Below are 26,430 nucleotides of genomic sequence, written 5' to 3' on the forward strand. Positions count from 1 at the left end.
AGTGCGGGCGAAGGGGCGGGGGAAAGAAACCGAGACAGGCGATGCGCATGCGTACTTGAGCGGCCGATCTGCTGGCGGTCTCCGCTCCCCAGCTGCAGAGCGCGGCTGAGGTGGTGCGCATGCGCAGTGTGGGCATTTGTGACTGAGTGAGAGAGAGAGTGTGTGTGTGGGGGGGGGGGTGGTGTTGCTGCCGCTGTCAGTTCCGGCTGTTTGTTCGGGAAGTGGATCCGGCCAGGAGCCGCCGCCGTCTGAGGAGACCCCGGAGCCTCCGCTCCCCACCGGCCATGGCCAGGGACTACGATCACCTCTTCAAGCTGCTCATCATCGGCGACAGCGGTGAGGGGCCGGGGGGCGGGGCCGGGCCTCTCCGGGGGGCGCTCGGCGGGGCCGCGCCGGGCCGGGAGGGGCTGGTGTGTGCGGGGCGGTGCCGCCGGGCCGGTGCCTTGGCTGAGGGGCCGGGGAGGCTGAGGGGCCAAGGCAGCCCCGGCCTGCGGTGGGCTGGCCTGGCTGCCTGGGGGGTCAGGTGGTGCCTGCTCAGGCAGGAAAAGACTCGCAGCGCCTCTGCCAGCGTCCTAGCCGCCGGTGAGTTACAACGCATCCTCCCCCCGCCAGCGCTCCTGGGGGGCTTCTTCTGCACGCTGGGCCTGGGGCTCATCGCTTCTCACCGCTGGCCCCTGTTGAGGCCAACAGCCGCTCCAACGCAATGGAGGCCTTTGTTTTCACAGAGTGGTGTAACCTGTGGAACTTGCTGCCACAGGATGTTGAGGCAAAAAGTTTAACAAGATTCAAAACCGTGTCAGACGGGCATATAATAAGTAAGGATAATGTCCGCATTTACAGTAGCGAGGGTAGACTTTACAAGGGCAATCAAACCTCATGTTTTCAGGGCATAGGCTATTCCCTAGCTGGGATCAGGAAGGAATTCCCTCCTAATATAACATACAATTAAGTACCGTCAGGGTTCGGCGTGTGCTCAGAAAGCCCTAAGGAGTGTTGTTTCCAGTGCGTCAATTTTTAATTTTCTAACATTTAAAAAAGGTTTTCTTTAGATATGCCTTATTGAAGCTGTGTGTGTGTGTGTGTCAATGTGATCTTTAAAATGGAGGCGTATGTTCTGGATGTATATGTTTCATTTATAATCATAAATATCCAAACACTTAATCTGTTAATTAAAGATAGGGGAAACATCTGATCCTTGGATTTAAAAGGCTTTGCAGAGTTTGAAACACTTTTGAAGGGTAAAAAATTGAATTTACTACCTGTCTTGTTAGTTGATCTATTTTGCAGCTGCCAGAAGTGGTGGATTTCTGTTTCTCTATAGAGGGTTTCCAAACTTCACCCAGTCGAATTCCATAATTGCAGCCCTTCAAGATCCTGAAACTTAATTTAAATAAAATTGAATAAATGGCATCACTCTCATCTTTTAATAAAGGTGTGACCTGTAAAGATAGCAGGTCCCAATGTGTAGTGTGGCATAGGGATGTCAAGAGGTGGGTAACTGACTAATTGTATAGTTACAATTTGTATTGACTACATGATTAATTTATAAGGGAGGGTGATCTTTCCTGGCTTGTGCTGGTCCATGAGCTCCTCCTGCTGCACCTCTGCAGTTTAAATGTAGTAAGAGCCAGGTGCAGGTGGGGAGGTAGCAAGTAGTTGACAACTTGACTACTCACATCCCTAGTGTGGCATGGATAAAATGGATTTGGATAAAAATGGAGCTCTACATGATCCTAGGAATTGTTACCTCCACAAGCTTGCAGATTTCTATCAAATGTGGTGAATACAGTAATTCTTCATTTACCACGTGCCCACTTAACACGTTTTCATGATAGCACGATTTTTTTTAAGAGAACATTTTTTGAATTACACTACCATCCCCGGAATAACATGATTTCCCCAGCCAGCCCGTTGCTGGTGGCTGTGCAGGGCTTCCCTTGCTTCCCTGCAAAGCGGTGGAGGGTTCACGGTTTGCCACGCCATTCCCCGCTGACTCCACCTCGCCGGACGCCTTACCCCCTCTCCTCCGCCCTCTCTTGCAGGCCAGCGGCAGGGTTTCCCCAGCCAGCCTGTCACCGGTGGCTGCGCGGGGCTTCCCCCACCTCCCTGCAAAGCGGCAGAGGGTTCGCTGCGCTGTTCCCCAGCGCTCCCTCCCTCCCTCGCCAGATGCAGTTCAGGTCCTGGCAGACTCGTTACAGGGGCATACTCACAACCTAGTCTCCCTCCTCTCTCCTACCCTCCTCTTCCCCAGAGCCAAACACCTCCCCTCCCTGCTGTAACCCAGTCCCCTTTCTCTCCCAACCTTATGTCCCAGTCCCAACAGACACAACCGCTTGAAACACAACCCCCACCTTTTCCATTATTTTCAATGGGAAAATTGACCCCGCATAACACGTTTTCACTTAACACGATCATTTTCTGAAACATATCTATAGTGTTAAATGAGGAATTACTGTATATAGCGCACTGTGGCTACCTCATTGTTGGCCCTATGGCCACAAGAAGGGTAGGGCTCGAGTTTACATAGACCCTGTTTTAAAGGTAACTTTTTTTTAAAAGGGGAATTTATTCTAAGCCCCAGTATGTCCTGGCATACTGACTGCTTTACTAGAGGAGAGAGATCTAGTTTAAATAATTTCTGTCTTGACTGCCAGTTGTTTTCTAAACCATTTAGGCAGATTTCTAATTTAGAGACCTATAAGAGGAAGATTTTTTTTTTCTTTTGGTTAGTTAATTCCTGTTGATGGGATTGCTTAATTTGGATAAAGCCCCTAAAAACCGGAGCATGTACAGTGTCAGAAACTGTGCGTGACCTGATTGTGAGAAGACCAAATGCCTGCATTTCTGGGTTCTAACAGTTAAATCGATTGTAGAGCTACAAATATAGATTGTTAGTGGTTTCTCTTTAAACCCAAGAAGAAGGCTTTGCCCCAGTTTCCAGAAACATTTCACTTGCATCGTTCATTGATCCTCATAGAAAAGCCTCATATTAGGAAACGTTGGATGGATCGTTACATTTTCTGCTTTTCCTCATATGGAATTATGACAGTTTAGAGGACAGTAGGTTTCTGTATTTAAGTGATTTTGAAAATGTGATTGGCCTCCACTGTCTAAGTTGTGCCAAAATTAAAAAAAAAAAAAAAAAAAAAAATACATATAGTCTCTTATGCAGGGCTACTCAACTTTGGCCCCGGGGACCACAATGATACTCATAGCACATGCAGAGGGCCACAACTTAAGTTTGGTTTTATATATATATATATATATATATATATATATATATGCAAATACCTTCTTTCACACCGATGGGCAGGAATACAAAGATTAGGGCGAGACTATACTACACGCAGGCCCCATTTAAGTCAGTTCTGCTGATAGTAATAAAATGCAATACAGGCAGTCCCCGGGTTACGTACAAGATAGGGACTGTAGGTTTGTTCTTAAGTTGAATCTGTATGTAAGTCGGAACTGGCATCCAGATTCAGCCGCTGCTGAAACTGATCAGTTTCAACAGCGGCTGAATCTGGACGCCAGTTCTGACTTACATACAGATTCAACTTAAGAACCCCAGGCATCCCCAAGTCAGCTGCTGCTGAAACTGATCAGTGGCTGATTCCAGGAAGCCCAGGGCAGGGGCTTCCTGTAGTCAGCCACTGGTCAGTTTCAGCAGCGGCTGACTTGGGGACGCCTGGGGCAGAGCAGCTGGGGTGCTGCTGGGTTGGTCCAGTAGTGCCGCCGCTCCTCGGCGCTACTGGACCAACCCAGCAGCACCCAAGCTCCTCTGTCCCAGGCGTCCTGATTCAGCCGCTGCTGAATCTGACCAGCAGTGGCTGAATCAGGACTCCTGGGGCAGAACAGCTGGGGTGCTGCCCGGTTGGTCCAGTAGCGCCCAGAGTGGCGCTACGGGACCAACTGGCAGCGCCCCAGCTGCTGTACCACAGGTGTCCAGAGCAAAGCCATGGAGCACGGGGGCAGCGGGACAGCCCAGACGCGCCGTGGCTGTCCTGCTGCCCTCGGGCTCCGTGGCTTTGCTCGGCTTTGTTCCCCGTCCCCCTGGTCTGCAGACCAGGGGGACGGGGAGCAAAGCCTTGGAACACGCGGGCAGCGGACAGCCCAGACACGTCTGGGCTGTCCGCTGCCCGCGTCCTCCGCGGCTTGGCTCTGCTTTGCCCCCCCCCCGTCCCCCTGGTCTGCAGACCAGAGGGATGGGGGGGGGGCAAAGCAGAGCCAAGCCGCGGAGGACGCGGCCAGCTGACAGCTGTCAGCTGATCGCGCGCTCCGCGGCTTGGCTCTGCTTGGCTCTGCTTTGCCCCCCCCCCCCCGTCCCCTTGGTCTGCAGACCAGGGGGCGGAGGGGGGGCGGGCAAAGCAGAGCCAAGCCTCGGAGCGCGTGGGCAGCGGACAGCCCTGTCTGCTGCCCACGTGTTCCGCCGCTTTGCTTCCTCTCCCTGGTCTGCTGGAGACCAGGGAGAGGAACGCCCCGTTCGTAACTGCGGATCCGACGTAAGTCGGATCCGCGTAATTCGGGGACTGCCTGTATTGACCCAATTTCCATCCATATGACAGCACTTTTAATGAGTAACAGCAGTCCAGTAATGTTACTACTAAAACGCATATCAGCAGAAGACCATTACATCGACTCACCATTGTGTGGCGTGTTCCCAGTAGAGGCCATGTTCAAAGCATCCCACCTGCGGGCCATGTGTTGAGCCCCATGTAAAAAACCAAACCACACCATGGGCCGCAAACAAAGGGGACATGGGCAGCATGTGGCCTGTGGGCCACATGTTGAGTAGCCCTGCTCTAAGGTATCACAGGACTGCTCCTTGTGTATACAGATAGTGTATCACTTTCCACTTGTATTCCTATGTCTGTTCTTTCATTCAGCTAGCACTGGGTTTGTTTTGAAAGCTGTGATGAGTAAATTTATGCAGCACTAAATTTCACAAAATTAGTAGGCAGTGTTTTTTAATTCTTTCACATCAGTAAAAGAAGCTCTACTAATTTTCTCTTCCTCCTCCCCCTGAATATAAACTGTGTGTGCATAGCAGGTGGGGTCATGGAGAGTGTGGTTTTTCTGCATATGAGCAGTGTCTTTCATAGTCAGTGTTTGTTCAATGAGATCTGTCATCTGGAATAGCTAGAATTTCCTGAATTCCGGAGGCATTTTCTTGACAAGTCATTTGGTGATTGCCTTTGGTCAAGACATTGAAGAAGATCCTCATGACAACATGCAAGTCATGCACTCTCCATGGAGTTCTACTACATAGTTTGCAACTGGTTTTGTCTTAAACATAGAGATGTAGTCTAATAAGACTATAAAACCCAGCGTGTGGTGCTGAGGCCACTTGGGCATGTCATCTTGATCCTTGTTAGGATTTGTAGACTCAGCAAGCTGCATCTTTTTGAAAGCATTTGACAGCATTTGTTATAATTTATATGAATCTTTTGGACTTGAGGCAGGTTGGTGGTGCAACCCTCTCTAAAGTTTGGGCAAATATTTACCTCTTTCTTGGAGCTCAGGGGTATTCAGCATCAGGCTATTGTAACTTGGTTGTCAATATTGACTTATATAACTCATTTATTCTGAGGCTACTTCTGTTCCTGATGCTTAGCCAAGTTCTGGCTAGGCTTACGCTCTTGGTATATCAGATTTGGATTTTTGGAATGATGGGGCGATAATCAGCTTAGTGATGAGGGAAATTGGAGGAATCTGAAGAGAGTGAAGAACAAAAATCATTTGCAGATGTGTTCATAATTATGTTCACCAGGCTCAATGACCAGGCAACTTAGTGCTTACTCATATTGACCAGATAGACCAGGGCTGGGTAAAATATGGCCCGGGGCTGGATCCGGCCTGCCAAGCCACAGGATCTGGCATTGGACCACCCTGTTGGAACCCTCAGGCATGCTATTGCTGTGGTTTAAAGCGCAGTCTGTGCAGCTCTCTGCTTTGCAGGGAGGGAGAGGCTTTGTGTGATCTCCCATCTCTAGCTCTGTCCTCAGCTCCTATTGGCTGGAAACTACCAGCCAATAGAAGTTGAGAAATTGGTCTGGGAGATGGGGCAGCAGAAAAGAACCATGTGTGGGGAGTGAGCCTGCAGCTCTAAGTGATCTGAGGCTGCAGCAGGCAGGGAGCCCAGCCTGCCTTGGGAGTGCTGCAGGCCTGCTAGCTTAGGTAAGCGCCTCCCAGTCAGAGCCTCCCTCTGGCACCCCGTCCCTGCCACACGCCAGCTCCCTCCCCAGGTCACCATCCAAGCCCTCTGGAGTCCCCTGCCCCAGGTCACAACTCCTTCCCAGGCTCTGTACCCTCTTCCAACACTCCTTCTCCAGGCCAGAATCCTCTCATGCTCCCAAACATCCTCCCAGTCCCTGTACTCCAATCCCTTGCACCAGGTCACCACCCAAACCTTCTGCAGTCTACATCCCCTTTTCCCTTTCTCCCAGGTCACAATTCCCTCTCAGACTTTGCACTTCCTCCTAGCTCCTCCCAGAGGCCAGAATCCTCTCCTGCACCAATACTCTTCCCCCTCCCTCATCCTACACCCCAATAGATATGTTATAGTGTAGTCGATTAACTGATAAGCAAAAGGTTATAGGTTAATGCTGTAGACTACACCCATTCTCTCCCTCTCCTTGCCAGTAAATTTTTGAGCAGGCTGGCCAGCATTTCGGCTCTGTTCTGGATCACACTGGGTCCAGAACCTACTTCTGCTGTGGCTCTGCATTTAAAATGTATTAGGAGCCAAGCAGGCAACAGCCCGGCTCAGTTCCAGCTTATGCTGGGTCTGGGAGCTCAGATTCCCCTTAGACAGGGTCTGCTGCCACCCCATGCTGCTGCCTCTTTATCAGAGGCGGCAGCACTGGGCGACAGGCAGCTGGTCCACAAGGGGAGCTGTTTTTTTAAACTGGTTCTCCTCGTGGATCAACTCCTGCCTGCTCCCCCCCACTCTGCTGCCTCTGATATAGCGGCTGCTGGCCCCACCCCAGGAGCTATAGAATAGTCGGCTAATCAGTAAGAATTCATGAGGTTACTCGACTGTTCTGTTAATTAATATTTAACATCCCTACGCCCCAATCCCCTCACCCAGGTCACAATTTCCTTCTTACCCAAACTCCCTCTCAGAACTCTCACCATCTCCTGCACCCCAGTCCCTCATCTCGTGCACCCTTCTGCACCCAACCTCCACCCCAGTTCCCACATCACTTCCCAAAATCTTGGAGTGCACCCCCCCACCACAAGTTATTGCCCACCCCGAGATAGACCCTAGCAAATAATACTGAACAGTTAGGCTGCATCTAGACCGGCAAGTTTTGAGTGTCTACACTGGCTGCTTGAATTTCTGCAAGAACACTGACGATCTCATGTAAGAAATCAGTGCTTCTTACGGAAATACTATGCTGCTCCCGTTCGGGCAAAAGTCCTTTTGCGCAAAAGGGCCAGTGTAGACAGCTCAGATTTGTTTTGAGCAAAAAAGCCCCGATCGTGAAAATGGCGATTGGGGCTTTTTTGCGCAAAAGCGTGTCTAGATTGGCATGGACGCTTTTCCGCAAAAAGTGCTTTTGTGGAAAAGCATCTGTGCCAATCTAGACACTCTTTTCCCCAAATGCTTTTAACGGAAAACTTTTCCGTTAAAAGCATGTGTAGAAAATCATGCCAGTCTAGACGTAGCCTTACTGTGATCAGGCGAGCAAATGAAGCTAAGGGTCTCTTCTAACAATCTGGTACACAAAAATGACTACTTAGGGTTTTCTCACACCAAAATCCATTGAGTTTGTTGTGGAGGAGACAGTTCTTTATCATGGCTTTTAGTGGAAACAGGTGTGTGCAAGTTCTTGTGAAACTGGAAGAGAGAAAGAGGAGTACTTCAAAGCAGCAGTGCTGCACAGAGCCTGGTATCAGCTGGGAACTCCGGGCTCTGTGGTGCTGCTGCTTTGAAATGCTGCGGCATCGGGCTCTCCGTGCATTTCAAAGTGGCAGTGCTGCGTGGAGCCCGGGATCAGCTGGGGACTGACCCTGGGCTCCACGCGGCACTGCTGCTCTGAAATATGTGAAGAGTCCGATGCCGGGCTCCCCGCAGTGTTTCAAAGCAGCAGCATTGTGTGGATCCTGGAGTCAGCGTGGGAGTCCCTAGCTGACTCCGGGCTTCGGCACTTTCACCTTTGAAGTGTAGCAACAGCCCTTCGATTAGTCAACCCAATACTTAACATCCGTATCTCTAAGGTGCCATAGGACTAGTTGTTGCATATAAAACAATGGTGCTCAGTCTTGAGCAACTGTACAAGTTTACTTTTGACTGTATTAGTCAGTGCTTGTTGTCTTCCATTAAATGCCCATTCTAATCCCAACATGGCAACACCAAACCCTGGTCTTAAGGCCCAATTAGCCCAATTTTCAGTGTGGTTCAAGTGTGCATGATTTATGGGAAATAGGATTTTTTTAGGGCAATGTTTCTCAACCAGTGGTTTGAGTACCCTTAAGGGGTACTCAGAGAAGTCTGGAGGTACGTCAACACAATTGAAATTTGGAGAAAGCTGAATTTTTGTTTTACAGTGTTTTATTTTTGTACTTTTTACACACACAAATTTAATCACCCACATGGTTATGATTAAGTTGTTTAAATAAATCTGTTGCAATGGTAGAAATTTTTTTTGTCTGAAAACTGTAGGCACTGGGGGTACTTGAACTTTTTTTGAAAAAGGGGTACTTTATTTTAAAAAAGGTTGAGAAACACTGTTTCAGGGTATCTGCTGGGTATGTCTTCTATGGCAATATTGGCCAGGAACTGAAAGTTGAGGACAGTTGCAATGGATCACTTGATCTCTAACCTGCATTTCTGTTCATGCCATTTTTCTTTTCTGAGGCGTAGGTGAGGAACAGATAGAACTAGATTCTTTTCCAGAAGAAGGAATTAAATGGGATTCAGGAAATACACTGAATAAAAGACAAAGTATCACCATTTGTTTCATCTCTTCCAATAGGACTCAGCATTTTTTTTCTCTCTCTCAGGTGTAGGTAAAAGCAGTTTGCTGTTACGCTTTGCGGATAATACTTTCTCAGGTGAGTATTCCCTTTCCTCCTCTGGTGAACTTGCTGAGGGCTCTCCTGGCCCTGCCCCATCATTTGAGAACTGTCATCCTGGGGCTCACTTAATCTGGTTTTGCTAGATTGGAAATCTTTTATCTTCCCAGCTCCATTTCTCTTGCCATAATCACACACAATTTTCACTTTAATTGTGAAAGTCCCATAATGTCTAGATCAGTGTGACTCCTGTGGAAGAGTTCCATTTTTAAAATGTTTGTTGCACCAAGCAGACATCTGTCCATTGATCCAGTGGGATTAGACTTGAGTACTAACATTAAATCATTGTACAGTAAAACCTGTGTTATCTGGCACACTCGGGGATTAAGATGTTCCAGTTATCTAAAAATTCCGGTTATCTGAAGGTCCTATCAACCTAGGAAAAACCAATGGACAAAAGTAGTAAAATTCAAGTTTTTAATATTGATAGTTTTGTAGTGTGAGGCAGTTGGTCTCACATTTCTATTTTGAGTTAAAGATGATTACTACTTCTTAAATAAAAAAAAATTAAGTCAGTCATGGTAAACCAAGCCAGACCTGTGCGCCTGAAGATGTTACAGTGTTGTGGCTAGGGGCAATGCCGGTTAACAAAGATTTCTGATTAACAGAGTGCCGGATTTCAAAGGTTTCACTGTAATGCAATTCTTTGTAACATGATTCAAAGTTATCAGCAAGAGATTAATAAAATAGATTTTAGTTGAAGGAAAGAGTGATTCCACTAATACTTGAGACAAATTTTGCCCTGCAAACTCCCAGAAGTAAAATATTTGTATATTTGTTAACCTCTTTTGGTGAATTTGGAGCTCATTTTTAATCACTGGTGTGTTGGAAGAGCTTTCTTGGAATTGATTTCTTGCTTCTGGATTTGATTTTGGCATCAGTGGTTGAAAAGAGCCTTGAATTGTCAAGAACATTAAAAATGTAGCTTGAGACCTGTTTAAAAGGAGTCCAAATACATTGAGCAAAGTGGCAGAGTTCTCCTGAGACTATTGCAGCCTAGACATGTCCTATTGATGTTGAGGAGTCTAAGGGAACAAGGTTTGTGTTTTCACTTGCATACACACTTCCTCTCTCTATAGGCAGCTACATTACCACGATTGGAGTGGATTTTAAAATCCGGACAGTTGAGATTAATGGAGAAAAGGTGAAGTTACAAATATGGGACACAGCTGGACAAGAGCGCTTCCGGACTATCACATCAACGTGAGTATAGTTGGGCTCCTTTGAATGTAGTGCCAAGCTTAGATATTAGGGGCTTCTTGGAATGCTATTTGTCTATTAGTAAGGCATTTGATACGGTCTCGCATGATATTCTTATTGATAAACTAGGCAAATATAACTTAGATAGGGCCACGATAAGATGGGTGCATAATTGGCTGGATAACCGTAGTCAGAGAGTTGTTGTTAACGGTGCTAAATCCTGCTGGAAAGGGATAACAAGTGGAGTTCCGCAAGGGTCTGTTTTGGGACCCGTACTGTTCAATATCTTCATCAATGATGTAGATATTGGGATAGAGAGTACGCTTATTAAGTTTGCAAATGATACCAAACTGGGTGGGGTTGTAACTTCTTTGGAGGATAGGGACATAATTCAAAATGACCTTAGCAAGTTAGAGAAATGGTCAGAGGTAAACAGGATGAGGTTTAATAAAGAGAAATGCAAAGTGCTCCGCTTAGGAAGGAACAATCAGTTCCATACATACAAGATGGGAAGCGACTGTCTAGGAAGGAGCATGGTGGAAAGGGATCTAGGGGTCATAGTGGACCACAAGTTGAATATGAGTCAACAGTGTGATGCTGTTGCAAAAAAAGCAAATATGATTCTAGGTTGTATCAACAGGTGTGTTGTAAGCAAAACTTGTGAAGTCATTCTGCTGCTCTACTCTGCACTAGTTAGGCCTCAGCTGGAGTACTGTGTCCAGTTCTGGGCGCCACATTTCAAGAAAGATGTGGAGGAATTGGAAAGGGTACAGAGAAGAGCGACAAGAATGATTAAAGGTTTAGAGAACATGACCTATGAAGCCAGGCTTCATGAACTGGGCTTGTTTAGTTTGGAAAAAAGAAGATTAAGGGGGGACATGATAGCGGTTTTCAAATATCCTAAAGGGTGTCACAAGCAGGAAGGAGAAAATTTGTTCCTCTTGGTTACTGAGGACAGGACAAGGAGTAATGGGCTTAAAGTGCAGCAGGGGAGATTTAGATTGGACATTAGGAAAAAATTCCTAACTGTCAGGGTGGTCAAATATTGGAATAAATTGCCAAGGGAGGTGGTGGAATCTCCCTCTCTGGAGATATTTAAGAACAGGTTAGATAGACATCTGTCAGGGATGGTGTAGACGGAGCTTGGTCCTGCCTTGAGGGCGGGGGGCTGGACTAGATGACCTCTCGAGGTCCCTTCCAGTCCTATTATTCTATGATTCTATTATAGCACTGGAGTTTCTCAAGCTTGTGGTTTGTCTGGGTTTCAGGGATTCTTTTCCAAGATCTGCCATGAGAATTTGGGATGAAGCTTTTGTGGTAAGGCACAGGGCTAGGAGGCAGGACTCCTTGATTCTTGGCTAAGCAAAAGATATTGTATATGAACTTGGGCAAGTGTCTTAACTCCTCTGCCTCCAGTTTCCCAACTGTAAAACTGTGACTGTTTCTTTATTTTCTATACATCAGTAAATCTACTTTCTCAGCCTTATGCAAAATGTGCTACAGAAGTCCAAAATATTAACTCCTTTTGTCAGTTTTGTAGTTTAATGAGGGATTTGAAGTTTAAGAATTCAGTCTCAAATACATGAATTCTGTTTTGAAATTGCTAATTGTGAAGGAACTTTCTTATTAAAATACATAGTGTTTTATTGATACAGACACCAAACAGAAGATTAACCTTCTTCTTGGTCTGAGGTCAGTTCATGCTCATTGTCCTTTGAACAACTGCAGTGCTTTTCCTGTTCCTGAAGAAACCACACCCTGAGCTGCAGCTGCAGCACTGAGAGCTCAGGAGAATGAAGTGTTTTTGCTGTAATAGGTTACAGAGGATTTGGGTCCGCTCAGAGTGGTATTGGGAGAAGAGGAAGGAAGGCATTTGGAAATTAATCACTTGTTTCTTTTCTGTATAAAATAAATTTGTACTGGGAGGACCAAGTACCTGGGTTTTTTTCATATTCCTTAAGACCAAAATGGACCATTGTGATCCTCTAATATTGTCCTCCTGCACATTGCAGGCCACAGAAGCATACGCAACCAGTTCTGTAACTGACCCATAATCACTGGTTGAGTTAATGAAATTCTTGAATAATATTTTAAGACTTCAGGTTACAGAGAATTCAACATTTACTCAAATTTAAATCCGCAAGTGTCCGATGCCCCATGCTGCAGAGGAGGAGTAAATCCTCCCCCCAGGGTTTCTGCCAATCTGACCTCAGGGAAAAGGCCTTCTCAACTCCCACTATGTTAATCAGTTGGACTCCAAGCATGTGGACGAGACCCACCAGCTAAATGCCTGGAAAGAATTCTCTTGTAATTCCGAGTGTTCCCCATCTAGTGTACCATCTCTGGCAGTTGAGGATATTTGCTACTTGAGGTCACAAAAATCACATGCCATTGTAAGCAGTCTTATCATCCCATCCCATCCCATCCGCATCTTACCAAGCTCAGCCTTGAAGCCAGATAGATTTTTTTTTTTTTTTTTTTTTTTTTGCCTTCACTCTTTGATGGCTAGAAACCTTCATCTCTAGAAACCTTCATCTCCTTTCAAGCCTAAGCTTGTTGATGGCCAGTTCATATCCATTTCTTCTTCCTTCAATGTTGTCACTTAAATAACTCTTCTCCCTCCCTGGTATTTATCCCTGTGATGTATTTATATAGAGCAGTAGTATCTCCACTCCTCCTCCATTTGGTTAACCATTCACAGTTGACTTTTCTTTTTGGCTTCTGCCAATTAACTGAACCAGGTAATTTTTCATAACACATCAGGTATCTATATAATCATAAAATATTAGGGTTAGAAGAGACCTCAGAGGTAGCTTTTAACAGGGAGTTGGACTCTAACAGACCTAAAGTCAAAAGCATAATGGGTTTGGCTCCTTTTGGGAGAGTTTTAGAAATTTAAAACTGCTCCACTCCTTTCCTTTGCATTTCTTCACTGATACTGATGAAGACTTTTTTGATAAAAGCATTACAGACTGCGTTACCTCTTAGTGTTCCTGTGCATAACGTCACTTCTTGTTTCAATGCTGTGGCCAGCTTTAGAGAGGAAGTGGTGAGGGGGAGGCAGTAAGGCACTGCTGAAGTTCTTATCAGCTGTGCATACAGGCCACTCTATGAGGCTGAATTTGTGCTGACTCAGCAGAGTACCTTCCTGTTTTCAGAATCCACAGACACACTTCAGAGCCGAGTTAATGAGCCTTGGTTCACTGGGCTATGGGGGCTGATGCCAGGTAGATCTGAAAACCACAGTGCCCAACCATTAAAGGAGGAATACTAGGAAATGAGACTTACTTTTGAGTACAAATAGCTGCAAAAGTGACTGTTTTATGCAAAGTGTAAACCTTTTGCGTCTCCATCCACTCACAAGCATTTTTTAAAAAAAGAACTTCTGAGAATCATAGAGAGTGCTTTCTACATGAAGGATTTTGGACTTCCTGATGTATACAATGCTGCTGTGATAGCAGCTTCTCTGAGAGCATTCAGGGCAAACTGGGGAGTAACAAGCCCGTACATTTTCCCATATTCCCGATTTGCAGAGTAGTTACCAGCTTGCCCCAGAGCTTCCCATTGACAAGCAATAACATTTCCAGTTCTGCATGCCACTGAAGGACATTTTTGTTTTCAGCCTCTTTGGGATATTGATGGCAAAGACTTAGGGAAGAAGTGAAAAAGCTGCTGCAGCACCTAGCATTGTGGTAGAGAAACTTTTTCCTCCAGCTATGTGGGTTGGCTGTGGCTCCTGGAGTACACTGCAGCTTCCTCTTCAGTAGGCCAGTAGGTTTGAAGCAGACTCCTCTATGGTGGACCATATTCCCTATGCAGATAATAAATAAGATTGTGGATTCAGAATTTTGTCACGGGAGTATCTGATTTGCTTAGACCCATGGTGTCCAACCAGTTCTCAAGCAGTGGCCACTATAGTGGCTACTACTATAGCAAACTAATTACACTTAATTAGCCAAATAGCTACATGTGGCTAGTGACCAGTGTGTTGGACACCATGGGCTTAGACCAACCCATTGAGTAGCTGATCAAATTACCTTGCTATAAGCTGTACAGATGGGCAAGGCCAAATAAAGCATGGGGACGGTGCCAGTACATGACAACAGAATTGTTGAAATTTTAGGTTGTTCTAGCAGTGACTGGATTGAGGTTAAAGATATAAAAAGGGGAAAAGGTGTTCCTGGGCAATTGCCATAGACCAGTATTAATATTTGCAGGTGAAGATAGTCTACAGATAGATGTCAAGTCTGAGAGCATTTGGTTGTAATAGTAGTGGGTTTGAAGTGCTGTTGGGAAGACTAATTGTTGCAATATGACTGAACTGAGTGAAATTCAGTAGTAGAAAATGGGAAGACCTAAAACTGTAGAAGCCTAACATACCGCATTTTCCGGCGTATAAGACGACTTTTGATGCTAAAAAACATCCCCCAAAAATCGGGGGTCATCTTATACGCCGGGTATAGAGGCGGTGGGGCAGCCCAGGCGTGCCTGGGCTGCCCCGCCGCCCGAGCCCCTCCGCGGCTTTGCAAAGCCTCGGGGGAAGCCGGTGGAGGGGCATCCCAGGCGCGCCAGGGCTGTCCCGCTGCCGGAGCGTCCTCAGAGGCTTTGCTCCCAGTGTCCCTGGTCTGCTGGAGACGGTCCCCAGCAGACCAGAGGCACCGGGAGCAAAGCCGAAGCGGCGGCGGGGTGCCGCGCTTCTGAAGCGTTGCTCTGGCAAAGCCTCAGAGCCGTGGGACCCTGCCGCTGCTGCGGCTTTGCTCCTGGTGCCTCTGGTCTGCTGGGGACCGTCTCCAGCAGACCAGGGACACCAGGAGCAAAGCCGGGGAGGCGGAGCGGCGCTGGGACGAAAACCTATCTTTTAACTAAAAAATTAGGGGGTCGTCTTATATGCCCAGTAGCCTTATACGCCGGAAAATACGGTACTTAAGTTTTAGAAGCTGAATATGACACACACAGTGCTAAGGAATGTCAAGGAAGTTGAGCAGAAGAATTTATTTTTTATAAAGTCAGGAAAAGTAAAATAGACTCAAATCTAATAATAAATAGCAAAATGTCAAAAGTAACAAGACGCTCTACATCTAAAAGAAAACAAGGGGTCTTGGAATTTTTTTTTTATTTTCTAGTTGGAGCAGTGACTAGTGCACTAGCCTCTTAACTTTAGAGAATGGGGTTGACTTTGTCCTAAATCCAAACAGAATGTAAGTGTTGACCTAATCCCATATATACACATCAGAAATCCTTTGGGGACATTGTAGGTTACAAATAAGATTGAGAGTTGCATTTGCTGAATCTTTTCATGCTTGGTTTGCTCAAGTATACTTATGAGACTAGAACAGTTTTTTTTAACAGGGTTGGTAGTTTATATCCAGTCCCTTTAAAACAAGGCATGTTAAACAAGCACCGAGGTTACTGTAACTGTTGAAAATCTCAGTGATTACATGGTTGCCTGTGCTGCAGGCTCTGCAGTATAAAGCTAAGCTATATACTGCAGAGCTTGCAGCAAAGCCTCCCCAGAAGTGGGGAACTGCCAGCCCTTGCCTGCCTGCCTGCCTGGCTCCCGGGGAGATGGGTTCGTTGAGCATGACCAGTAAATGGTTAGTCATTTACACTCAAATATCAATAATATGGATAGTGTGGGCTTAACTCAAAGAATGAAGTAATTATAGAGTGATTTTTACCATTAAATTAGACTAATTGTCCCCCAAGACAGGGAACAGTTTTCCAGGGACAACAGAAGTAGTTATAGTGTACTGAACACCAGATAGCCTTAAAAATTTAGAAGTAGGCTAGAGCAGCCCTCATTCACAGTGGGGCCCAGCCCACGCATGCTGCTGGCAGGGGTACTCCAGTCCCTTGCCTTTTCATAGAATACTAGGACTGGAAGGGACCTCAGGAGGTCATTGAGTCCAGTCCCCTGCCCTCATGGCAGGACCCAGTACTGTCTGCCATCCCTGATAGACATTTATCTAACCTACTCTTAAATATCTCCAGCGATGGGGATTCCACAACCTTCCTGGGCAGTTTATTCCAGTGTTTGACCACCCTGACAGTTAGGAACTTTTTTTAATTGGTTAACCGGTTAAACTTCACTTTTGACCAATTAATTAAATACGATTTTACATCCCTAGTTAGAAGAAATTTCAGATGGTCCACATTCATGGATTTGATAAGAAATAAGCAAAGATATTGTGAACTTTAACAAATGTTGAATTCACTACAGCCAGGTGAAATTCCAAAGTACTGGAAAATGCAAACATGTAAACTAGTGACTTGGGATGTTAAAAGTCAATTAAATACCTAATAGGTAAAGCTTTAATAAGCTTTGTACTGCAGAGCCTGCAGTGAAGCCTCCCCAGGAACAAGTCCTCAGCTCTGTTCCCAAGGAGGAGGCTTCCTTGCCACAGTAAAGCTGACTGCTCATGGGGAGGCTGAGTGTAACTGACACCATTAACAGATTAGCATCCACTTATTGATTTAAACGGTTAGTCATTTACATTCTAACATCCCTACTAGTGACCCAACAATAAAGTCTTTAGAGCTGCTGTATTGGACTAGACCAAAAGCCCAGGTAATTAGGTGTTTGTCTTTTGACAGTTGCAAATTTTGGATGCTGCAGGTGTTAATCTCCAGACTGTATCTAACTGTATAATAAAGACCTAGCAAATAAAGGGAGACTTTTTTTCCCCAATCTCAGATGGTAATCAGTTTATATCTGAAGCATGAGGGCTGTTTGTGCATGTAATAGAAAACAGACTACTGTAATTACAGTTGCTATTGATAAATGCCTAATCTTATTCTAAGAAAACGCATTAAGCTTTTTGACTCAGTAGTATCCTGTATCAGGGAATCCCACATTCTCATTCTAAAATGTTTTCTTTTGTTATAGGAGTAGCCTTAGAAGAGGTGTAGTGGGTTCATTTAAAGATATTGTTTAATTAACCAGTACTGGAGTTTTGTGAAGATTTCCTGCACTGTTGTGTAATGATTCAATAATAATGTATTTATAGCTGAACTTTTTTCAAGGTTTCATAGAAAAGATCAGGATAAATGCATTATAAACATTCTGCAGCTGTGTAAAATGCAGAGTTCTCATAGGTTTATTTGAATCTCATGATAGTACTCCAGAATTTAAGCTTTTTTACATTTAAAGTCTATAGTTTTGTGGCTGAAAAGTAACTTTCAGAGGGCAAATTTATCCAGTAATCTTTGTCTGCAGATATTTTGAAATAATAACTAGATGTGAGTAGCCACATTCATCTCAATAGGACATTAAATCTGAAAAACACCAACAGCTATCTTCTGACTATTCTTTTAGGAAAAAATAACAAATTATTGTGCTGCTTCATTTTTGGATGTAGTGGCAAATAGTGAGTTGTAGAGGTAACAAGTTGTCAATATTTGCAGGGATGTGGAATGAGGATTTCATTCGTCCATCCCTGAAATTTAAAACTGTCTCCATCCTACTCAAAATAAGGAAGGAAAAGGAGATGTATCAAAAGCATCATCTGACTCTTGATTGTTAAAAACACACTACGGGGGTTGTGCTCTCTGCTTGCTGCACTTGCCAACTCTCCTCTCACAGGGGTAAACAACCCTGGTTCTGCTACCCCCACCCCCAAACCTCCTAGGGAGGATTGGGCTGCGGCAATGCCAGGTCCAGGTCCCTTCTCTTTCTCTCCCTCCCCACTGCTAGCTCAGGTCCCTTCTCCCTCCTCTGCCTTGCCAGCCCAGGCACCCCCTTCTTTGTCCTCCTCCCTTCCCTTCCCTCCCGCACCAGCTCGGGCTCTTTCTCTTCTCCCCCCTAGCCTCCCCTCCCAGCTATGGTGGACGCCAGGCCCAGCTATCTCCCAGGCAGCTGGGGAAGTGCAGGGGATGCCTGCTCATCCCACATGGAGCACAGGTGCACACAGAGCTCTGGGGCACTGCACCCTGCTGAGGTGGGGAAAGCAGCAGCAAGGGAGGTGCTGTCCCAACCTCTCTCCTATGTGGTTCAGTCTGTGCTGCTCACCACCCCAGTCCTGCCCACAGAGCCCAGGGCCACCCAGGAGCAGAAGGGAAGGAGCAGACAGGTCAGTGTGGCAGCTTCCCTAGGTGGCTTGGGGATGCTCTGGCAGCCGCAGTAGGTGCAGTTGCTGGGGAAGGGGTGAATCTCCCCGGAGGCAGCTGATTCCAGGCAGTCAAGCACCACGCTCTGGCTGTCCAAGAGCCTGATGGCGGGCCAGCCCCAAAGCACATAAGCCCAGCTGGGAGCCCCAATCCTAGGACCTGTCCCTGGGCTGCTGTTCCGAGCACCACAGGCTCCCCTCCCCGCCACTGGACTGTCACGGCTGTGATGTGGGGTCTGCTGGCTACTGTGCCATGTTTCTTGGCAGTGAAAGCCCTGTGGGGGAAGAGAAATAGGGGCTTGGTTTAAAACAACAATTCCAAGTGGTGAGGGGAAGCAGCAAGGTCGGGCTTGAGAGGGGGTAGGCAGGTGGGACACAGTGACATGTTGATGTCACTCTGTTGTCCTCCAGGAAAACCTTTTTTTAATATATAGAGAAAATTGACACTCTTCTTCCCAAGTGCAAAAAATTCCATTAGTTCCACACCCAGCTGCCAAAGTCTACAACTTCCTACAGAAAATTTCTGTAAAGTTGTGTGTGCAGTGAAGCATGTGGAAAATTGAAAGGATAGCCACAGCCTAATGTAAAAATGAGATCATATAGTGCTAGTTTGGTGCTGGACTCAGAGGGGCAGGAGGACCTGTGCTGTGTAAAACACCGTCTTAGATAAGATTAATGGGCAGTGATAAACTGGGTGATTAGATTTAAAAAGGGATTAGTATTGGGAAATAAAGCTAGTCTTAGGTTAACAAAATGTCGAGTAAGATCTCAGACAATGAAGAAAATTGCAGTTTAGTATATACAAATGTAACATTGTGGGGGAAGAAATGGGCCACCTGAAAAATGTTTTATACAAAAGTATGTTTCAGCTCAGGATCAAGAGGATTTAGATGTAAGCCATCTGTCCATTGCTCAACAGTAACAAAACCAAATGAGGTGCTGTATTAGGGTTGCTAGCAAGATAAGTGAGCAGAAAACAGGAGATACTGTGTCTGTATAAGTTAGGCCCCCATCTGGAGCAACACTTATATTTTTATATACATTTTATATGTTCTCACATTTTTTTTTAATGTGGACTATAGCCTTTGAGAATCAAGATGTTATGCAGTCTAAAGAATCTAAGTTATAAAGGACATTTCATATTTTTGTTTGAGGATTAGGTGAATTTGAATTGGCCTAACAAGCTTCAAAATCATGAAAGGATTGGTTGAGAGAACTTATTAAAGCATTTAAAAATACAGCACAATCTATAAAGTCTGGGACTGAATATTCTAGGTCTGAGATATTTCATACCAAGGGAGTTGGAACATGGCATATGTCTGAGAGCATTTCAAGAGAATTATAAAATTCCTGAGTTGCTTTTTGGAGATTGTAAGAGAGGAGATGAGAACACACAGGCAAACAGGTTGGGATGATGGTCTTTGCTACTGCTGTATGCTTAGAAAGTTGCACAGCACCTAGTTGTTGCCACCATCAGTTGTTGATGTGAAATGGAGGCTAAGACAGAGCAATTAGTGAAGCATCTGAAAAGTAATGCTTCAGAGGGGTAGGCTGAGAGAGTCTTTCAGGTATTGCTAGACTAGTTGTTGTTTTTTTATTTTTTTTTCAGTTATAGACTAACAAAACATGTAGATGGTATCCTGAGTATTAAAAAAAAAAAAGTAATGATAGCAGTACTTTGCAGTCAGTGGATGAGAAGCACTGTGTGTTACAAAAGGGGTGTATCATTCATTCTAATATCTCAGATGAAGAGAGGGAGATATTAAGTGATTTGCTCAAGCTGCTATTGCAAGTGAATGGCAGAGATAGAAATAGAATTCAGAACTAATCTGAAGTGTAGCCCAGTTGTTTTTTGTTCGAAGACACAGTGCACAGATGGATTGGTTTGAGGGGTAGCCGGGTTAGTCTGTAACAGGAAAAACTTAAAAAACAACAAATAGTCTAGTAGTGTATTTTCTGCTTAGGAAAAGAATTAATTCAGCAAAGGAGAACTAGATTCAAAGTTGTGGTTGCTGCTGTCATCTCTAAAAAGCAGAGGGAGGAAGAGCTCTTGTGGAAATATTGTTAGAAATATATTTCAAGATTTCCAGAGACTAATCTTTTGCTAAGAGAAATACCTGTTTGGCTGCATTTGCAAACCTAATCCCGGTCAGACCTAAGAGGAGGAGGGGAGAGACAGGTAAATGTGTCAGTGCACAAAAAGAAATTGAATCCATCTACTTCTCTTAGGAGTGTTGGTTCTGCAGCTTTGACTGCATTGCCTTTCACTTATTTTTAATCACTCCAGGTAGCAAATATGACTCTGAATGCACATATGGAGCAGATCTGTTGAGTAGGAAGGTGTCATCAGACCACAGTTGCTTTTCAGTGTAGAATGGGATGTTAAAGCAAAAGGAGTAAATGGGGGCTAAATAGCAAAACAGACCTTGACTAGTTATATCTGGAGAGCTGATCACAAGTTAGGCTTGCTCACATGTTAGTCCCTAATGAGCATTTTTCACACTGCAAAACCACTGCATAGTTTGGCATGATTTAACGATCGTTACTGGAAGGCCTATGGCTGGAAACGTGGGTGATGGTGCTAGAGAGGAACTGGAAGCACCTAATGATGTAGGAGGAATGGAGGGAAACTTTCAAAATTCATTTCCTAACTGTAACCAGTGATCAGTTTTTAATTTGTGCAGGAGCTAAGAATCACATGAAATAGGAAGGCAATGGAGGATGGACTCATACCATCTGGAAGATAATACTTATCCTTGTTTGGGTCCCAGGCATCCTGAACAGGAACTATAGGAGCAGGTTTATCATTATAGGCTGGGATCTAAAACTTTTTGTTAATATGCACCAAATTAGCAGAGAACTGTGCATGTTTAGGGCCTAAGCATGGGCTGACAGTTGCACATTAAATGACTCCTAATGAGGTGAGAGGGATGGGGACTTGTTTGTTCAGAGTTGGGGATTTATATCTCCGTCATCTAGAAATGCTTTCCAAAGGAAGCTGTTAAGGATAAGACCAACCTGCCTGAAGTTTGAACTAGCATCTGTGTCCCTTTCCCACCCACCAGGTATTACAGAGGGACGCATGGGGTCATTGTTGTCTATGATGTCACCAGTGCAGAATCCTTTGTGAATGTAAAGCGGTGGTTACATGAAATTAACCAGAATTGTGATGATGTCTGCCGGATACTGGGTAAGCATGTGCTCTGCTGCTGCTTGTTCTCGGGAACTTTTGTTGTGACAGCCTGGGTAGTGTATTTTTATCACTGGCTTTTTTTCCTTTTTAGTGGGAAATAAGAATGATGACCCAGAGCGGAAGGTTGTGGAGACAGAAGATGCCTATAAATTTGCTGGGCAGATGGGGATCCAACTGTTTGAAACCAGCGCCAAAGAAAACATTAATGTGGAAGAGGTAATACCCTGAGAGACATGGGACTATGGCCACTTTTCAGAAGTAATGTGATAAGAATGACAAAATCTTGCATCTGTTGAAGGGCAATGTACATTTTACTGTTAGGAGGCCACATACCAACAAAAGTAGGAGGGGGTTTTCATTGCTATTGACACTTATTCTGCTGGGGAAGGAAGAGTAAAATCCCTCAGTATGTACAAACTGCAGACAAGCCATTGCAGTGAGAAGGAGAAAGGTGAGGCCGGGAGGAAAGGTGCTACATATATGACGACTCCTTAAGTGCAATAAAGGTTAAAGCTGGATGGTGAAATGAAAGAAAATGCATTGGCCTATGTCTCACTATAGTGCCAGCCTCATTGGAGGGGAATGCTTGACCCAGTGTCATTGGCTTTGGTGGGGCTGTGGACAAACCCCCACTTGCTATTTAGCACTGCTAGGCTAGACTTCTGCTCACTGGGGGAGGTAAAAGCGAGCCTGGAAGATGCTAAACCCCAAATGCTGGCCTTTGGTGGGGCTGAGAGAGAATATGCTGACATCTGTCTTGTTGGCTTAATAGCATCATGGGGTTTGCCTTTGATGTTTCATCTTCTCTGAAGGACACCTCCTCAGCAGCTATCTTGCGCACACAGGTGGTCTGAACTTGCTTGTGTTTCTCTTGCAGATGTTTAATTGCATTACAGAGCTGGTTCTGCGAGCAAAGAAAGAAAACTTAGCAAAGCAGCAACAGCAGCAACAGAATGACGTAGTGAAGCTAACTAAGAACAGTAAACGGAAGAAGCGGTGCTGCTAATACCCTTTACCTAATGCAGAGACTCTGCTCTTACAGATCAGCCTCTTCTAGACTTGGGCTACTTCACTGGGGCAGGCTTTGGGAGGACTTTCTCAATTTTGTGCCGTTATTTAAAGATTTTCTCCATGTTTTCTATCAAGAGGCTCGGGCACCTGACCATATTAGTGCCAAGAAAGTATTGGATGGACTCTTGCCCCCTCACACCTCCCCTGCTCACTCCAGTGCGCCTTGTAGACTAAAAAGGACGTTGCCTACCAAGTGGACTGATTAACCCAAGAGTTTGTACATAATGTATATTGCTTTAACCAGCCACTCCTCCCTCTTGTCACTTTGGGTTATGCCTTCTTAATATCCACCAATCATGAACTGCAGAGTTATCTTTTTAAAGATAGAATACGAAGTTCTTAACTCTAGTAGGCTCCAGGCTGGCAGCAATTGCAGCTGGGACCTTGGGCTTCATTTTGTTTGGGCTCCAGGCTGGCAACTGGTGCCCCTGGGGCCTTTGGCTTCACTTTGAGTTCCTGGCTGTTACTGGGGCTTTGACTTAATTTTTCTAGGTCCCAGGGTTGCTGCTGGAGCCTGGGGTTTCACTTCACCCACCCCTGCGCTAGCGGCTGGTGCTGGGTTTCACTTTGCCATGCTCCAGATTTGTGGTCAGGGCCTTGGGTTTCACCATTGCTTTGTGGTGCAGCCTGGCTATACCTGTGCTCTTTAGTTTGTACTGGGATATTTAAAACCAAACCTGCAAAAAATGGGATTTATTTGGATTAAAACTTAAAAAAAAAAAAAAAAATGAAATCAAACTCCTGTGGCATCTCCTTCTGGGTTTGCTGGTTGTTCCAGGCAAGGGTCCAGATTCTTCTTGAGAGCAACAAGACAGTGTGAATCTGCCAAAAAAAAAGCTCCTCATATCTCCTGTCATCAAGCAGATCAGAACTCATATGTAAGTGGTAGCAAAGCAGTGCTTTCCAGAGAGATGAAACGTGTTTGTGAATCCAGCCCTTTTGGTTAGTGTCTGGCTCCAAAAGTTGCGTCAGCATCATTCCCAGGAGTCTCCTGTCACAGTGGAGGACAGCTGTCTCTAACATAAAGAAATGGAAAGTTATTGTTCACATTATGTGGTGATGGTTGTGGGTCAGGTTATTTTAGGTAACATAATCTGGTCTCACTAGGCTGAATAAACAGCATTCCCCTGACCTTCACTTGTGGGGAAAATAAGGGCTCAGTTAATCGGTCCCTGATGTAGATATGCTCAGACTGTCCAAGCATGATGTGTTTGGGCTGCTGAGTAAAACGTGCTGATTCTCTAGGAAAAAAGAGATCTGAAAATACCGACTGGAAAGGGTTGGGGGCTGTGGCTACTGGCCCATTCTTGATCTTTAGGATGACACTTGGGTGTCAGCATGTGATCCTCAGGAATCACTGGTTATAGGTTTGGTAGAGTATGTCCCACCAACATTCATGAGCTTGGAATCATCCCATCGACTCCCAAGAAAGGCTAAATTCAAATCAGACTTATTTATTTTTGCCTGTCTTTTTAGCTTCATATGGTTTGTGTTAAAAGCCCTGATCATACAATCACATCACAGATCAGTCTGACTTGAAAAGTGATTTTTTTTTAATGCAAACCATGAATGTGTGACAGGTTTTTAACCAGTGCAAGTCTTGGGAGTGTTCAGCAGCTGCCTTTTTCCATTCCCCATCTCTCTTCTGCACATATGTGCACATCTTTCATTGCTATCCCATGAGTAAAAAATGACCTGGGGGCAAGTGGAGTGATACTGCTAGAGAACGCTGCATGAATGACAAGATGTGCATTGGTTGCTTTTGGAAGTGACAGCAGAAATTTTACCAGGCATCTACCCTATATGCTTCCAGAGTGGAATATAGCACATGTACCAGGAAGGATTTCTGTCAACCTTCTTCTTGAAATGGAGCTGGCATGTGCCACATGTTGTTGCTCTGTGGTCTTGATCTGAATTAAGCTGATGGGGCTTCTGAGTTTGCAGATCTAGGCTAGGTGAAGGGGATACACAAAAGCATATGAAAAATATGAATTTGTTGGAACTGATGCAATAAAGTGAGTAACCAGTGCACCTGATCTGAAGTGTTTTGATGTGGGAAGCTTAGTCACTGTGTCCAGGATTTAGTGGCACAGGTGTGAACTTTGCCAGTCCAGCAGTCCAACTTCCTGGCATGAAGTGGGATTTTTTTGAATGAAAATGCTGACTCTACTGGCTGTAGAGGAGCAGCTGTCTTATCTGCTGCTGCCACTGAGTATTAAACTAAGAGTGGGGAGTGGGGACTGCATCTCTAGTGGTGCTGATGTGAAGTTTCCTAATGTTAAGCAATGGAATGTCTAACTGGTTTGCTAGGATTATTTCTGTATTGACAGTTTCTAATTATGCTTTTTAAATAATTTTAAAAAACTAAAAATAAAGGTTACAAGCTGCCAAATCTTCCTTTTTATTGTCTGTTTCCACTTCTGTCCAGCATCTGGAGCTGGAGTCTATCCATGGCTTGACTCAATCCTCTTGTTATATGTGATGCTTTTCTGCAGAGCATGTTTTGCAAGGGACAATATCTGCCTTCAATCATCTTGCTGCCATGGGATTTTTCCTGTTTAGAGGAACTATGTATTTAATCTTTCTTTATCGGTTGAAAATTGGTGGTTTGTGCTCTATGCCTTCACTCACGTCCCAAGGTCAAGCTTTGAAGACTTCACTTGCAATTATGCAAGGAAGAGCTAGTGGCTCCAGCAGAGTTTGGAGCTCTTTATTAGAGGTTGGAGAGGACAAATAATGAATTTTTTTTACTGCAATTTTTTGCATTGTGGGTCTATCTCCACGTAGTGTTCCTCCCTTTTATAGTGATTTATGGCCATGGGTGTACTTGTTGCACTTAGTATTTAGTTTCTCCTTAATACAAACTTGAAATTTTGGAAGCAGCCGTGTCCATTTTTTCCACTGGTTAAGTGAGATGAAAAACTTAGCCTCTGGAGGGCTTTTTCCTCCTCTGAGTGCTACTCTATGGAATGGGGAAACCTAAAATGAAATGTAAACATAAGAACAGCCATACTGGGTCAAATCAAAGGTCCATCTAGGTCAGTGTCCTGTCTGCAGATAGTGGCTAATGCCAGATGCCCCAGAGGGAGTAAACAGAACAGGTGATCCTCACATGAGCCCTCTCTTGTCCAGCCTCTGACAAATGAAGTAGAGACACCACTTCTAATCATCCTGGCCAATTGCCATTGATGGAACTAACCTCCATGAATTTATCTAGTTCTTTTTTTGAACACTGTTAAAGTCCAAGTCTGCATAACAGTCCCATAGGTTATGAAGAAAAAATTATTTTGATGTTGTGATGGCGTGTTGGGGTCTCCCTGACGTCTGCACCCCCGTGGTGGCACGAACAGACTCTGCCAGCTAGTAGAATTGAGGGAGTTTATTGCTTCTCCAGGACACAGCACAGATGTAATCTGGTCACAGTAACCAGGGCTAGGAGGCCTTGACCTCTGCCCCCCGTGAGATGGGGGGAGACCGGGCCCCTCCAAATCTAGCTCCCTCTCTAATCTGTCCTGTTTTTCCTGACCGCAACAGCCTCCCTCCCAGGCCCTGCCCCCAAGCTGGGTGCTGGTTTCCGCCTTCCTCCCTTTGTCTCTCTCCCTGGGAGGCTGAGCCTGGGTGTCTGGGTTAATACACATTTGAGAGAGTGAGAATCTTGCATCACAGCACGCCCGGGGGGGGGGGGGACAGCACTGAGTTACAGAGCATACAGCACCCCCACTATGCCACAGTTGTTTTTTAAACTTGCTACCTATTAATTTCATTTGGTGACTCCTAGCA

At 45.2% G+C, this 26,430-nt stretch overlaps 1 protein-coding gene across 1 annotated transcript; it reads left to right on the plus strand.

The window, feature by feature from the left end:
- Nucleotides 1-23,378, plus strand: RAB35 (RAB35, member RAS oncogene family). Its single transcript, XM_075898121.2, has 6 exons — nt 1-336; nt 9,010-9,060; nt 10,161-10,284; nt 21,452-21,576; nt 21,671-21,795; nt 22,457-23,378. Exons 1-6 carry the CDS (start codon nt 285-287, stop codon nt 22,583-22,585), a joined length of 606 nt encoding a protein of 201 aa, XP_075754236.1. The 5' UTR covers nt 1-284; the 3' UTR covers nt 22,586-23,378.
- The last annotated feature ends 3,052 nt before the right edge of the window (nt 23,379-26,430 follow it).

The sequence above is a fragment of the Pelodiscus sinensis genome, chromosome Z (genome assembly GCF_052426305.1).
Source record: "Pelodiscus sinensis isolate ZL-2025 chromosome Z, ASM5242630v1, whole genome shotgun sequence".
In the NCBI taxonomy this organism is placed as follows: Eukaryota; Metazoa; Chordata; order Testudines; family Trionychidae; genus Pelodiscus; species Pelodiscus sinensis.